At 29.9% G+C, this 17,337-nt stretch overlaps 1 protein-coding gene across 1 annotated transcript in view; it reads right to left on the reverse strand.

The window, feature by feature from the left end:
• Positions 1–2,497: 2,497 nt before the first annotated feature.
• Positions 2,498–17,337, reverse strand: part of Lapsyn (Leucine-rich repeat activity-regulated protein at synapses) — a 49,089-nt gene continuing 34,249 nt past the window's right edge. Inside the window, exons 2-7 of the mRNA XM_065511573.1 lie at positions 12,856–13,042; positions 8,492–8,635; positions 7,968–8,178; positions 7,708–7,893; positions 3,275–3,430; positions 2,498–3,204 (exon numbers count right to left, since the gene is read on the reverse strand). Of these exons, the coding sequence (XP_065367645.1) occupies positions 3,029–3,204; positions 3,275–3,430; positions 7,708–7,893; positions 7,968–8,178; positions 8,492–8,635; positions 12,856–13,041 (1,059 nt within the window). The 5' untranslated portion in view covers position 13,042 and the 3' untranslated portion in view covers positions 2,498–3,028. The remainder of the gene's footprint in view (positions 3,205–3,274; positions 3,431–7,707; positions 7,894–7,967; positions 8,179–8,491; positions 8,636–12,855; positions 13,043–17,337) is intronic.

Below are 17,337 nucleotides of genomic sequence, written 5' to 3' on the forward strand. Positions count from 1 at the left end.
TGGGGTCTAGCATTTACAACAACAGTGAAAAAATGGATTTTAACCTTTAAGAGGACTTGGGGTCAAAATGGTTGTGTTTTTCGTGATTTTAAAAGTTGAGGGTAATTTGGACCCCAAGTGCTGCTAAGGGTCAATTTCCATTTTTGTGCTGTTATTTTAAATTCTGGACTTTATGTTATATTTTCCTTAAGCTGCATTAAAATCGGCCCAAAAATATATAACATTTCGCTATATTTTCATTAGAAATTCAAAATATTGAAAAATTTGACCTTTGACCTTCACAATTCAAAGGTTATCGTTTTCCGATTTTAGTAAAACTTTCAGAACATATTTAAAATTATAAGGACTATAATATTATGAATAGGTTTTACTTAAAATTTATAACAGTAAGGAAATTGGACTCATTCGCCTAAATATGGACAAAAAATTAGTTTTTCTTGAAAATCGCAAAATTTAAATCGCAGGTACGGAAAAACTGTAAGAGGTATTGACATAATTTGTTCATATTTTTATTCCCTATTTTGATCCCAATAAACCCCAATGTGATGATCGAAAAAGTCTGAAATTTGTTTAACAAAATTTTTAAAAATTTGAAAATGGAGTTTTGAAACAGCCGTTAAAAAAAAATATTTTTTTTGGCCATACCTGCGAATAGGTTAACGATATCCTACGAAGACAAAAACTCATATACAAGTAAATATGGACATATTTTAAGTAAAAATGAGCTTTTATTTTAATTTTTCTCGAAATATCTTAATTTTTTTCCTAAATTTTTTGTTCAAGTGGCCTGAAACACGTTAATGGTCTGGCGAATTTGTAATAACTTTAAAATTTTTTAATCAAATTTTGTCATTTATATCTCATTACAACGATAATTACGTACATATTTCGATTCTTTTGCATTCAATTGCAAAAGTATTTATTTAGTAGCAAAATTTTGTCAAAAACTGAAAAATTTGCATTTTTCTCTAATTTTGGCGATAATACAGTTTTTGGGTCATTTTGAACCAAAGGAGATACAGGGTTAATTTCCAACATTTTTTTTTAATGTAATTAACATTAATATAAATAAATCTATGTATTTCTAGAAAACAATGCAGAAAGTTAACGAGTTTCACCTATTTATTCCATATTAACAGTACAATTTTGCATATATCTGAACTTTGACCTCGATGCGCGTCCAGAAATCGTTGCCCGATTTGGCTAAAATTTTCAGCACTTAACATTTAGGCCTAGTGTCACAATATTCCACCCGGCACTCTTTGAAATCTAAAAAAAAAAATCGGCTGTCACTCTAATGTATATAAGACCATAGTAAGTTGGACCTACAATGTGTCAAAATCGGAAAAAATCATTTTTAATCCGAAGTTTTTTTTCACAAAAAAAAATTAAATAACAAAAAAAAAAATTTAAATTTAAAGAAAAAAATTTTAAAAAATTAAAATTTAAAAAAAAAAAATTTTCCAGAAAATTAAAAAAACAACTTTGGAAAAAAAAATAATTTTGTTTACCTAAGAATATTTAAAATTTGTATTTTGAAGAATAATTTGGTGAAGGGGATATAAGATTCGGAACAGCCGAATACAGCTCTCTTACTTGTTGTTTGATTATATGGATGGCATTGAATCGAGCGAAATGTGGTTTCAACTGGATTGCGAAATCAAAATTTGGCGATAACTTGATTTCGACAAATGGACCTGTCAACTGACCTCTAAGGTCGTGCAATTTGAAACCTCTCGATTATTTCCGGTTTTGCCACTTGTAACATTTAATGCATTGGAGGCCAACATTATTCGTGTTATTCGTGACATACGACCAGCAATGCGCTTCGTCAAGAAAGATGGGGTAACCCATCTGCATTTTAAAAACAGGATAGGGACAAAACGGAAGGAGCTAGATTTTTATAAATACTTAGTCTCTGTTGATAAGGTCAGTTTGGTATCTGTATGATCTGTACAAATGTCGGAATAATGTTTTAGCAATCATAAATATGTTGATTATACGGCAATCCTGATAAAATTTTAAACAAATAGTTCTAAGTACTCTGAAATTAAACATTTCTTAATGAAAATAGATTAACTTGTAACCTTTTCAACTGATTTTCAGCACAATTATGAAAAAAAATTCCCCGGGAGTTTATTCCCTTTTCTTTTTTTTTATCATAGAATTTGAATAGGAAAACTGAGAAAAGGGAAAAAACTCCCAAGTAATTTTTTTTCATAATTGGGCTGTTTATTTTGGGTGTTTTAGAGTTAAACGGAGAAAAGTAATGAATTTTCCATCCCCGATTTAGTGTGTTAAGTTTCTAGAACATTTTAAGGCTTTTAACCAACAACATATTTCAATACTAAGTATAGATACTAAATGTGTTTAAAAGGAGTAGGAGTACTAACTAAATATTAAGGACATTGAACTTTTTATGACACATTTTTTAGTCACTACATTTTGCAGCGACATGACACTAAAATGCAATAAAATTAATTTCAAACTACGAGTATTTAAAATTTCTAACACATTTTATATTTATTTATTGTATGTAGTTTTATTAAGTCGTTTTTGTTTGTTTTTATTTTCATTTGCTTAATTTTATGGTGGGATTTTGTTTTGCTAAATATTATTAAAAAAAATAATTATAAAAGTAGATGTTACTTAAATGTAAATTAAATTAAAAATTAATTAACTATAAACATTAAATATTAAATTAAATTAAAATTAAAATTATTTTAAAATAAGGCACCTTTGTGATTGGCTTTTGATGATATGTTTGAAGACACATACAAACTATACAACTAAATTAACTAGTTATTTGTAAATTTAAATTTAATTGTTATTAATAATACTAATGCCTACATCAAACAGAAAAAACATTGACAAACAAATAAATAAAAATTTTATTTTACACAAGAGTTGTATGGCGGTTTTTTTCTTAAAAAAAAACTAAATTATTGTTTTGTAAATATTTGAGGGAGGCCTTTTTACTTATAAACAAAAGTTTAACTAAAACTCTAAACTTAAATATTAAATTTGTTTAGGCAGTATCACAGTATAACAGTTCATCTTTGTGTGTACAGTGAAATTCCTTCTCCTTTTCGTTTCTATTAATGGCATTCTTGGGCGATATAACTAAACTTTTGCGATGCAAGGCGGCTGCTCGCAATTTCTTATTGCGTCTCCTGCGTCTTCTGTAAATGCAGAACCAGACCACTGCAAGAAAATTATAAGGAAATTCAATTTAGTTTCTAGTTGTTTTTATATTTTAGTTTTATTAACTTACTTAATATAACTGCTACCAAACCTCCCGCACAGCCTGCTACAAGCAGCCACATACTTCGTGCTTCTGCTATTTTAACAGAATTTTTACATGTCTGAAATGCTTCAGAATCAATGGTGAAATTATATGGCAGTGGACAGATAGAGTTGTCTAAAACTTCTGCAAAAATTAAAACATAAAAAAGATTGTATGAACAAAGTGTTAGTTTAAAATATAGGTTTTTTGAATCATAATTGTTACGATCCTAATAGAATTTAGCAAATATGAATTCTGTTTATATACAATGGAAACTTTTACTTATAAATAATGTGGATAACATGCTGTTATTAACACTGTTGATAACATGCTGTTATTAACATTGTTTGTAAGTACGACAACATTTTGAAATGTAATCCGAAATTAAAATATTGCAGGATGAATAGAAAAAAAAAATCTGGTGTAAGTCTGAAGGAAAACGAAATATTTTCTCAGTGATTTTAGTGCTTCCGATTCCGAATAAATAAATGGATGTAACTTTTGAGCGAATCTGATGAAGTTTTAGATGATAAAACTGAAACTGTGTAGCCCAATCATACTTCTTTTGCCCTCAATTTTTCATCACTGAAGACATTGAGTAAATTCTGTTAGCTCCAATTACAATAAATTCTAAAAAAGAAGTTCGCAAGGCAGAGCTGGGACAAAATTCAATAGGATATCTACAACAAAAGGTCCTAATTCAAAAATAGTGAATGTAGGAGATCATATGCCAGTGAAAAATATCAACGAAGACATTGTGTATTATGTACCTATTTGATCAATGTGAATAGAGCAATTGTGTTTTTAATGTTTTTAACCTAAAAATAAAAACAGTGTTTTATTATTCTGAAAGAATAATAAAACGTATCATTTTTAAAATTGACCCGAGGTGTCCTACTTTGGGGACCCTTGGCCCAGCTCCTGGTGGGCTCATGATGCCCAGATTCAAAACTTAAACTCGACAATACTTTCCCTTTGAGCATGTGAAATTTCATTCAAATCGAGGTAAGGGTTTAGAAGTTACAGATTTATTTCCCTCTTTTTTTTCTCATACCACTGTGCGCTAGTAAAAGGGTTAAGTTATTAAGGGTTAAGAATATTTAAAGTTACAGCACAGTTAATTTTCTTGATATTAACAAGAATTTAAATTGTGAATAAAATTGCGAGTTTTTCGAATTTAAAAAACTAAAATTGGAAATGCCCAAAGGACTCGAAAGGATAGCCGAAGAAGTACAAAAACTTGTGTTTTTTCTGTGCTCTTTGGTGGAAGTAATGATATGATAGATATGAAATAATGATAGTCACTCTACTGAGTGACTGATTAATTCAACATCGATCAGACCAATTGTCAAAAGGTAGAGGCATGAAATTTTGACTATAGGTTTCCATCTCAATATGTATATCCACAAAATTGGAATTTTGGGAATGTCAAAGGTTTACGAAGTAAAAACTGGTAAATTCAGTAACATTATATCCAATAAATAAAATAGATGCAAACAAATTTTAAATGGATCTTCATCTACATAAAAAAGTGGAGCGGTGTTTAGTAGAATTGGCTAGTTCATGAACGAACTAGTTCAATTAAACAAATACAGTTGAAAAGAACTAAATGAACTAGTTAAATAGCTTGCTCGCTTGGTCTGTGATAAACAATTTCGTTTACTCTTGCATATTAGGTGCATGAATATGAAATTTCCATATAAAATCTACTTTTAATCAAAAAATTATGATGTTAGCAAGCTCGATGACCAAATACAATTGAAAGTGTCTGGCGAAACAATAAAATACAAATCGATTGACACAGTAATGAACGAAGAACAAGTCGTCAATTCTCCTACTAAATTTTTGAATTCATTGGAACCAGCCCACTGTGGTTCCAAATCAAAATCTAGGTGGACAAAATTATGAAAATCGGTATCTTCAGAATTTGGAAAAACGAAGTTTTTTCGGAAGCTGACAATCTGCTCTACTCCAAAACAAATGGGTTTTTCAATTGGACATTTCGTATCCTCGACAGAAGCGGCAGAAGTTCAACAAATTTTGCATCATATTTTCGTTAATTATTTTTAATATTTTACTGCTTTACTAAATTACATATATCTCAATTGTGTTACCCTATAGAAATTCATATTTCAAAACATATATAAACATTGATATAGGCTTTTATTAAGTGTATATCTTATATTTATGGGCCTCTCCATTTTCCTGTTATAGTCCTTTAAACTTGGGTCTCTAATATATACTGATATTTTTTTTCTAAGAATGTTATACAGCTTGCCAAAAAAAAAAGAGCGTCGAAGCTAGTTCAATGACTATATACTTCATTTAAAGAAACTTCTGTGGAATATCTTTGTAAAAAATTGTAGCCGCCAGCACCCGCCGAAATACTTTTGTTTTAATTTTTACGGAATTTAATTTTAAGAAATATTTCTTTATTTATTAATGATTTGTATATATCTGGACCCTACTGTAACTTAAAATATAGTAAATACAGATCTTTTTAAAAATCTAGTTTCAGAAACACATGAAAACGTATTTTTTTTAATTTTTTATTAATGATTTTTATATGTATATCTAGTAGACCCTACTGTAACTTGAAAAAAAGTTTATATTGATCTTTTAAAAATTTTTTTGGAATCGGAGATACCAATTCTATATAAAAAGAGCGCCAAATATTTTTGTCCACCTAGATTTTGATTTGGAACCACAGTGCAGACGAAATGCCACCTAAATTAATAGGAAACCATAGAAGGGTAATTAATGGTACTTTTTCATCCTTCTAATGGTACTTTATCAATTTCCTTTATTAATGAACGTGGAAACAATAAATGGTTCTTTTCGATATATCTATTACAATGAACTACCTAGAATTATGAATTAAGGACATGTGTGAGAATTCAGGAATGCTGACTTAAAGGTAATTTTTCCTTAATCGAATGGTTCTTTTTGAATTTTCAATAAGTAAGTTATTACTATTTACTACTAAGTACTAAACAGTAATTGTCACTAATGTCTGATCACTTCACTGACTCCAATTTATATATTTTGGGTAATTTGACACGTATGTGTTCTCTGTAGTACAGAGAGAAAAGTCCTTTGGTTACTTTATACATCCCATGTAGTCATGCGTGAATACAATCTTCACTTAAGTGTCTCTAAGTAATCTAGATTGTAGTCAATTAAACTTTTTTTTGTACTGCACTAAAGAAAGTTAGTTTACTAATCATAAGTAATCTATTGGAGAGTTGTCGGATGAAGGTTCGTTCACAAGTAATCGGTTATTGGTCTGTCTTTTTAACTGACTATTTGATATCAATTTATACCCGTAAATGTTAAAATAACCAGTTAGGTAGCTAGTAAGGTGACTGACACTATTTAAACAGTATGTTAAAATAACTAGTCACGTAGCTAGTTATTTAACTAGTTGTCACCATAAATGATGAGTAAAATCACTTGGGGACTGTCTCCTAGAACTGCTGGGAAGTTAAAATCACACACACATATATTTTTATACCCTTATTTGTCATTCCGTTTGTAATTTACACAATATAAATCTCCGACCCTAAATAGTATATATATTCTGGATCCTTATAGATAGCGGAGTCGATTAAGCCGTGTCCGTCTGTCTGTCTGTCAGTTGAAATCAATTTTCTGAAGACCCCAGATATCTTCGGTGTCCAAATCTTCAATAATTTTGTCAGACATGATTTCGAGAAGTTTCCTATTTAAAATTAGCAAAATCGGTTCACAAATGTCTGAGATATGAGGAAAAAACCAGGACAACCTCGATTTTTGACCTATATCTGGATTACTAAGTCATTAATATAGACAATATGGATATCTAATGATAGATATTTCAAAGACCTTTGCAACGACGTATATAAGACCATAGTAAGTTGGACCTACAATGGGTCAAAATCGGAAAAAATATTTTTAATCCGATTTTTTTTTTTAAATTTAAAAAAAATGTTAAAATTTAAAAAATTTAAAATAACAATTCGAAAATTTTTTTTCAAAAAAATTAAAAACCACCTTTGGCAAAAAAAACAAACCTAAAAATATTTAAAATTTGTATTTTGAAGTATAATTTGGTGAAAGGTATATAAGATGCGGAACAGCCGAATATAGCTCTCTTAGTTGTTTTTTATCACTCAAGCGGGAATATGTTCCTAAAATATTTAGAAAAGTTTCCACTGTATATATCGCAATCGATGTACAGTGGTGATATCTACCCACTGCAAAAATCCGCTATCATTTTCTCTACTCTTTCGCCAAAAAATACAGTTGTATTCGTATTTAAATTTCATTGTAATGTATTAAAAAAAAAGACAGTTTTTTGCTTCTACTGAAAATTTTTAAATTTTGAGTTGACTCTCTTTAGAGGAACCAGTGCGATGTATGAAATATGCCCCATAACTTACCCACACAAACCGGAACAAATTTCGTTTTAACCGCTAAACTTCTTAAGTGATTGTTAGCCTGCTGGCACTGACACTGCGACAATTGAGTGCGCGTTAAATCTATACTCTTCAAATTGCACATATTGGCAAAACGATCAATACTTAAATCCATTAAAGGATTCATAGAGGCATTTATATGCCAAAGTTCTGAAATTGTAAAAAAGAAACAATAGATATTAGCAACAATTAAAATCATTTGAATAGCTAAGGCAAAAACTTACTTGGTAACATACCCAAATTGGGTAAATCCTGCAGACCACAATCGGCCACATTCAAATACTCTAGAGGGGCTTTGATGGGTGCATCCAAAGCCTCTAGATCTCTTTCCAAGAAAGTCAATTCATTGCTATCGATATACAAGTTTCTTAATGAAGGCAATTGCAACAGCTCCAAAGGTATGGTCATGAGAGCATTATTTGACAGATCAATTTCCTGTTAAGTAAATTTTTGTTATAAACCAATTAAGGTATTGACATGAAAAGTGTTATAATTGTGGTGGGAGATTTGTTTTAATAGTAATAAATAGTAATTATTGATGTTAGTTAGTTAGTTAATATGACAATTGCATGTTTTTTAAATGATTTGTTAACAATTAATCTCAACTCTGAACGGAGAGAAATAATTAATCAGATAATTTGTATTGTTTTGTTTTTTAGTTTTTTTATTTATGACAAAAAACAACTGTTATTGTTTTTGCAACGGTTGTTTTTGTTTGTGTGTGTATTTAGTAGAAAGTGTCATTTACCTGTAGTGATGTAAGATGTGAAAAAGTACCCGGTTCCACGGATTGTATCATATTTTCATAGAGTAATAAATATTTCACACTGGTGTAGGGTTGAAATGAGCTGCGTTTAAGTTTCTTAATGCGATTAAATGATAAATCTAAAACCTGCAAAAATAAAATAATAAACAAAGTAAATGTTATTCAAATTTTCAGTAATTTAATTAAAATTTTTATATTTTTCTTCAAATTTGTTAAAAGAACAAATTATTTATAAATGTATGTGTGTATATTTGCAACTGCTGCCAGTAGCAGCAGTTGGGACAAGTGTTTTATTTAATAATTAAGCTCAATTGAGTTTCATTTATGCTTTTAAAATTTATTTCATACATAGTACTGTTGTGTCAGAACAAGTATTCACAGAATTTCCAATAAACCTCAGTTGTTTGGAATGAATTTATGCAGTATTCACAGTTTCTTTGACATACAGTGAGTGACAATACCCGTACAATGAAAACTGTTTTAAATATTTAACTCAAAATTTCGTATGAAGTTTGTATTTCATATCAATAACAAGAAACAAGAAAGAAAGTATGGTCGGTCAAGACCGACCATATAATACCCTATACTAAGCAAAAGAGCAAAAACATTTTTCTTTTAAAATTTCAATAATTTATATTCGTGAGTGATTTTCGGAAGTGAGCCTTACAGGGAGCTATGACCAATTATGGACCGATCACCATGAAATTAGGTCGTGTGATTTATGTCTATATGAAAGTTATTTATGTTGAATTTTGTGTGTATACCAACATTTTTAGAAGATTTATTCATGTTAAAGTGATTTTCGGAAGTAGGTTTTATATGGGAGCTATGACCAATTATGAACCGATCATAATAAAATTTGGTGACATGAATTCCATATATATAAAACTTATTTGCAGCGAAATTTGTGAAGATACCTATATAAATTAAACATTTATGACCGATAAAGTTCAATTTCGGAAGGTCATTTGTATGGGGGCTCGGTGAAATAATGGACCTATTACAGCCATTTTGAATAGGCTCCGTCCTTGGGCGAAGGAATTATATGTAACAAATTTTATCGTAATATCTTCAAAATTGCGACCTGTACTTTGCGCACATGGTTAAATGGATAGACAACCAACCAGCCAGACGGACGGACGGACGGTCATCGTTTAATCGACTCAGAAAGTGATTCTAGGTCGATCGGTATACTTTAAGGTGGGTGTTAGTCCAATATTTTTGGCGTTACTAACATCTGAACAAACGCATTATACCCTCCCCACTATGGTGGTGTATTTAATTTAATTTAATAATTCATTATTATGGTATTGACAAAGCAATGGAAACTTAGGTTTAATTTTTACAATATTTTGCGATCTCCATTTTCCCATGGGTTTTCTATAGAATTGAGATCTGGCTATTGGAAAGGGCACTTTAAAACACGTACCTCTTTTTATTGCAACTAGGATTCCTAATCGGAAATCTTTTCTTACAAATTTACATGTCCGCATAGGACCGGACTCTGAACTAAGCAATGGTAGTCTAGAAGATGTTCAGAAAATCAGAAATGATAATCTTAAACTCCAGGTTACGATTTAATTACAACTTCCATGATTGAAAACCTAACAGATGTGGCAATTGTTATGATCACAGTATTATTAAATGAATGATTGGAAAATCTCACAAATTATAATGATACCCAAGCCAGGAAAGGATTTGACATTGGCATCATCCTATAGACCGATTAGCTTATTGCCTTTTTTGTCTAAACTATTTGAGAAAATAATTCAATGAAAAATTTGAACATTATCCCAGATCATCAATTTGGATTCAGTGAGCATCACGGAACAATTGAGCAAGAGATACGAATATCTTTCGAACTAAAAAAGTACTGTACGGCAATATTTCTAGATGTTGCCCAGGCTTTTGACAAGGTTTGGCATAAACGCCTAATACACAAGATAAAATTCCTACTGCATTCTAGTACATATAAGGATAAAGCGGCGATTGACAAGCGAATATGCCATCAATGCTGGTGTACTTCAGGGAAATGTTCTAGGACCAACCCTGTACCTATTATACACCTCTGATTTGCTCGAGTCCGAAGAATTAATCATTTCCACCTTTGCAGATGCGACTGCAATTCTTAGTTCTCATGTGGACCTAAAATTTATAATCTAGAAACCTAGAAAATTAGATCAGACGCTTGGGAGACGTGATTAAAAAATTGGAGAATACATGTAAATGAATTCAAAAGTAAGCATATAACGTTTTCCATTGGGACAGAAAGTTGTTCACCAGTGACACTAAACGGTGTGAGCATCCCACAGTCTGATCACGTGGTATTTGTTTAGATAGACGCCTTACTGGGCGTCCACAAATAGAAGCCAAGCGGCTCCACATGAAACTAAAAGCTTCTAATTTACACTGGCTAATTCATCATCAATCGATATTAAGCCTTAACTGCAAGGACATCCTGTATAAGACGATCTTAAAACCAATTTTGACATACGCACCCCTATCATGAAAAACATGTGAAATTTATATTCCCATGAAATATCCATTTCCCTCGAAGAGAAAATTGCTATCGTGATATTCCCCTGAAATTTTCATTCACAATAGTTGATTTTGTTCGTAACAGCTGTTTATTGTTTACAAAATTTGATCTAATAATTTCTCAACATGGGGAATTTTTTCACGTAAACAAAGTTTATGAACGAAAAATGGGAAATGGGAACATATTTCATGTGAAATATTGAGCCGCGATAAGGGTGACGGAATCCAATTATGGGGAACAGCAAGCAATACCAGTATATATCTCATACAGAGGGCACAATCCAAAATTCTTAGAATCATGACGGGAGCTACATGGTACATAAAAAATTAAAACATCCACAGAGACTTAGAGGTGCCTATGGTCATGGATTAATTTAGAAAAACTCGTAAAGCATATTTGTTAAAATTACATCATCATCCGATCGCAACTCAAAACGGATCAAGGCTTCGTAGAGCTGATTTACCACTCATCTAATTTGAAACTAATTTGGCAAATACATATGATTCTCCACTAAGAGAACTATAATTGTTTAGATATAAGATTTAATTACTTATTGTAAGGCCTAGCAATTAAAGGAAGAAACAATATTATAATAAACGTATTAAAAAAAGAATTTCCGGAATTTTTTTATAAGTTTTCTTCTTAAAATTACATTTTTGCATCAAAAAAGTTGGAAGGTATATTTATTTTGTTATTCCTTTAGTAACACATCGAATTATTCATCAAATACCCACATTAGTATATAGATTCTAGGTCCTCATAGCTATGTCCGTCCATTTGTCTGTCTATTGAAAACAAAATAGGGACCAACCGAAAGGAACTAGCTTTACAAATACTCTATATTTATAAGGTTTGTTTGGCATTGAAAATGGGCAATATCGATCTATGATTAGTTACCCACGGAATACTGTTTGAGCAGTCATAAATATTATTACGAAATAGCTTAGCGATTTCAATTTAACGGTCTGTAACAGCTGCTTGCAACATTAATCATGTTTATAAACATTTCCATCATTAGAAACTTCTACTTATCAACAATGTTGATAACACGCAGTTATTAACATTGTTTGTAAGTATAGCAACATTAAATGTTAAAGCTGCTAACATTAACATTGAAGCTACTAAAAGCTTTAGAAATAGAACATTCTAGTTTTGTCTGCTTCGAAAAGTACAGTCGCAGTGGCCATATGCCCGAAATCATTTTCAAATGTTAATGTCATGTGTTGATCTTTCGAATAAAACAATTTGTATGACTAAAATATACTTTTTTGTGCTATTTTTTACAATTTCAAGTTCTATCGTGCTTAAAAAACACAGCCTTTACTTAATAATCCCAACTCTGATTTTAATGTAGTAAAAAGAGTATTGCAGAATGGAATTGATTGGAATAATATTCAATGAAATCGAAAGTTTTTTTTTAAAATTTTATTACTCAAACATGTTTTAATTTATTCATTTATTTCTGCTTAATTCAATTAAGCTAAGAATTTATTTTAAATTATTCCGAACCCTGGCTGACATTTGTCTGTTACACCAAAAAATAAAAACAAAATTGAATATGGTATTGGATGCCACAAAACATTCTTTCTCATTTAATTAAATAATAAATCCATTTCATTTTCACATACAGCTTTTACAACCAGTAACTGAATGCAACAAATCAAGTTCACATAAGTTAATGATCACTTAAAATGACGACAAAACTAATTGAATATCTAATTCAATTAAAACTGATAAATACAACAAATATTACACACACAAATTTGCATAAATGCTTTTAATTTTATAATTATTTGTTATACTTTACCTCTACCGATGTTTTAAGATATTGCGGCACCTCCTTCAGATTCATATCGTAGCAGCGTATTTTCAATAATTTATCCACTCTTAGATATTTACACTTTCGCTCTTCTGGACCGACAAATCCAAATGCCAACATTTTGCCAAATATGATAAGAAACGAAATTTGCAAGATCACTGAACTGAGTTCCATGCTAAAATGAGAATTGAAATTAAGAGAAAAAGGAAATTTTTAGTTTTGTTTATATATTTTTTTTATTTTCAAAATAAGAGGGGTCAGTTTCAGTCAATGGCAAAGATGATAGTTAATAAGTATTTAGTCAGATTTGTTAGTTTAAGGCGAATTTGTTAGGTTCGCTATTTAATAATTATAAATAATTCATATAAAAGGTTAGAAAGAATTAATTCTTAATTCAATTTTCAAAATCAAATTAATTTTTTTTCTAATCATTTCATTCATTACGAATTAATTCGTAGGCATAATTCCTTAATACTTCAAATGTATTGTATTAATTCCTTTTAAAAATTATTTTTATACCCTTCACCTTCGTGAGAAGATTATAGATAAGTTTGTCATTCCGTTTGTAATTTCCACAATATAATTTTCCCACCCTATAAAGTATATACATATATTCTGGATTCTTATAGATAGCAGTCGAATAAGCCATGTCCGTCTGTCTGTTGAAATTAACTTTCAGAAGCCGCCAAATAACTTACACGATTCATACATCAATATATCCGTAATTCTTCCGGCTCGGTTGCTATTTTAAATCGAGAAAATCGGTCCACAAATGGCTGAGATATAAGGACAACCTCGATTTTTTACCTATATCTGGATTACTAAGTCATTAAAATGGACACTATGGATATCTAATGATAGATATTTCAAAGACCTTTGCAACGACGTATATAAGTCCATAGTAAATTGGACCTACAATGGGTCAAAATCGGAAAATATTTTTTAACCCGAATTTTTTTTTCAACAAAAAAATTTTTAAAACAAAAAAATTTAAATTCGTATGGTTGGATACCCCTCTTTTTAGCTGAATTCTGCTGAAAATTGCTGTTTAAGTAGCTCCCAATGATTTTGCAAGCTCTTGTTGAGTTTTACAACAATCCTCATGGAGTAATGCCTCCAATTCATGGTCTTTAAAATGTTTTGGCTGGCCTGGGCGATTTTTTTCTTCATTGCCATCTCTCGCACGTTACAGTTCATTGCTATTGCCAATCTAATGATTTTTTTCCTGCTGACACTTAGTAAAAACTATAAGATGTCAACAGATCTTCGTAGCACAATATTATTTCCAAAAAATATCCTTATTTTACAACCTTCACAACAAATCTAAGACACTCAACATTTCAAGGTAGAGATCTCAATAAATTATGATGAAATATTTATTTATATTTGCATAGTTCACACTAAATGATCGCTGGTTTGGTACTTGATTTACAGAAAAACAAAAGTACCATGAAATTTATATTTAAAAAAGATTTTTCGGTCAATGATTTAATCAGCTTTGAACTGTATTTGGTTTGAAATTTGATATCCTTCTTGTGCAGTAATGAATGGGAATTAAAAATACTCATAAAAAATGAGTGAAAGAGGGATAGAAAGAGAGAGAGAGTGTGCAAACAATGAGAAGGAATCTCAGCTGCTTTTCATTGGTATTTAAATTATTTCTAAATGCTGGTCATTGTAAAAAAGTGAGACAAAATTTATAAATTTAAGAATTTTTGTTAAAGTGTAGCTATAAATGAAAAAAAAAGTATTTTTTTAAATTCTTAAAGCTACCTTTACACTGAGTTCTGTGATGCATAATGAAGTCTAATGTAATAAATTATAACACTTTGAACTGATTATTTAACATTAATCTTATAAAAGAATTCAGACTGAGTGCCCCCGTAAGACTAGACGAGAGTGTACTGGACTATCAATCCAAGGGTTGCAGGTTCGATTCCTGCCAGAGACTCTGGGTGTTTCTACAGACAATTTGTGTTTGTTTTTTTTTTTTAAAAAAAAGATCTTTAAATCTTTAAATGAAGTCAATACAAACCGATTTTGTTGAATTTTAAAGTTCTGCAAGATCGGTAAGAGAAATCGGCAGTAAATAAAAAAAAAAATAAAAAACTCTTAATTATTTGTCTTCAAATGAGATCAATAGAAACTGATTTTGATAAATTTTAGAGTTCTGCAAGATCAGTAAGAGAAATAGGCAGTAAATTGAAAATAAAACTAAAAAAATTCTCTATTATTTTCCTTCAAATGAAATCAATAGAAACTGATTTTGATGAATTTTAAAGTTCAGCAAGATCAGTGAGATAAATCGCCAGTAAATTGAAAACAAAACTAAAAAAGTGTCAATTATTTGTATTTAAATAAAGTCAATATAAACCGATTTTGCTGAATTTTAAAGTTCTGCAAGATCGGTAAGAGAAATCACCAGTAAATTGAAAATAAAACTAAAGAACTTATCTATTATTTTCCTTCAAATGAAATCAATAGAAACTGATTTTGTTGAATTTTAGAGTTCAGCAAGATCGGTGAGAGAAATCGCCAAAAAATTGAAAACAAAACTATAAAAGTGACAATTATTTGTCTTCAACTAAAGTAAATATAAACCGATTTTGCTTAATTTTAAAGTTCTGCAAGATCGGTGAGAGAAATCACCAGTAAATTGAAAACAAAACTAAAAAAAGTTTCATTTATTTGCCTTCAAATGAAATCAATAGAAACTGATTTTGATGAATTTTAGAGTTCTGCAAGATCAGTAAGAGAAATGGCAGTAAATTGTAAACAAAACTAAAAAAGTGGCAATTATTTGTTTTCAAATAAAGTCAATATAAACCGATATTGCTGAATTTTAAAGTTCTGCAAGATCGGTGAGTGAAATCGCCAGTAAATTAAGAACAAAACTAAAAGAGTCTCAGTTATTGATTTAATTGAATTTTAGATTTCAGCAAGATCGGTGAGATAAATCGCCAGTAAATTGAAAACAAAATAAGTTAATAATTTAATTATCATAAATAATCCACCACTCTTGCATCTTTTTAATGTTTCTGAAATAAAACATTCTCAAAATGTCCTTTGAATTAATATAGTTACGAAATTGTACTTGAATTCAAATGCATAAAAGCTTTCAGTTGACCATTGATCGTAAGTTGGCAACGCAGTTTGCTGCGACCGTATATTCGAATTCGAATATTCAGTTAAAGAACATTATAGAAAGTACACCACAGATGACGTATGTATTTGAAAGCTCTAGATAGTTAAAGAGCAATCTACAATGCAGATGGCAGTGTTATAAATAGTGGCAGAGGTTGCAGTCGTTAGTGAGTTTATCTGAGACGCTATTTGAATAAACATCAACTGAGTGCCTTAAAGAGTGCTGTGTTTTTTAAGTGAATTCGTCTACATTATAAAGTGTGTCTGTATTTCTGCGAATTTATAAACGTGTATAAAATAAAACATTGAGTGACTATTTAAGTCTGTTGTTGTACATTTTAAATAAATAAAGAGTTGTTACAATTTTCAAACTACTAAACGGCTTTTATTTGCATTCAAAAGTATCCGGTTTATTTAAAGGAAATAAACCAACGTTTTGAAAAGGTTAAAACGTAACAATATTATTGATCTTTCTTTGATCTATTTTTAAAATGTTCGCTTTGTTTTTAAATAATGTTCACAATTACGTGTTAATCGTTTTTTAAATAATTATTTCTATTTATAAACAATTTAATTGATCTTTTGAAGATCAATGCCTTGCCTTTTTTTGTTTAATTGTATTTTCCTAAATTGTTTAAACAAAAATTCATTCATGCTTATCGCCGCTTAATGTAAAATTTATTGATTTCTTTGGGTTTATTTGTGCAGTGGCAAATGTTTCAAAAGTTTAAAATTTATTTACTATAGTTTCCAGTTGTTTGTTTTTTGTTCGAAATTTAGCCATTTGAATTAAATTTGATTTGAATAATGCCACAAATTAACAAAATACTAAAAATGTCATCAGTGTAATTTATCACAATGATACACATGGCTTAAAATAATGATAATAATAAAATCATTTTATTTATTTGTTTACGAGTAGTAAGCAAGTAAGTAAGTAGTACTTTTCAATCATATCACAGACAGTTGGGGGAGGTAGACCTAGATTTTCAAGTTCGCATTACTTGGATAAATTTAGAGGTGTGTTTTTTTGTGTATTAGTTCATACCTTACCATTCATTCAATTTATTATGTTTTGTACTTGAATGTTTGATGAATGACCTTTAAATTTAGTTTGTTTTTTTTTAAAAAACAAACATTATCTGCTCTAAAGTGCAACAAAATGTCAACTTTGATGAGAATCAGATCAAATACTAAATTATCATTATCAACAGTTTTAATTATTGTCTATAAATATAATTAAGATTAAAGTAAATTGATTGCATAGCTACCAGGGAACGAACATGTTCGGTAATTAAGCTTTGGATCTACTTAATTTTTTAATAA

Source organism: Calliphora vicina, chromosome 5, assembly GCF_958450345.1.
Source record: "Calliphora vicina chromosome 5, idCalVici1.1, whole genome shotgun sequence".
Taxonomy (NCBI): Eukaryota; Metazoa; Arthropoda; class Insecta; order Diptera; family Calliphoridae; genus Calliphora; species Calliphora vicina.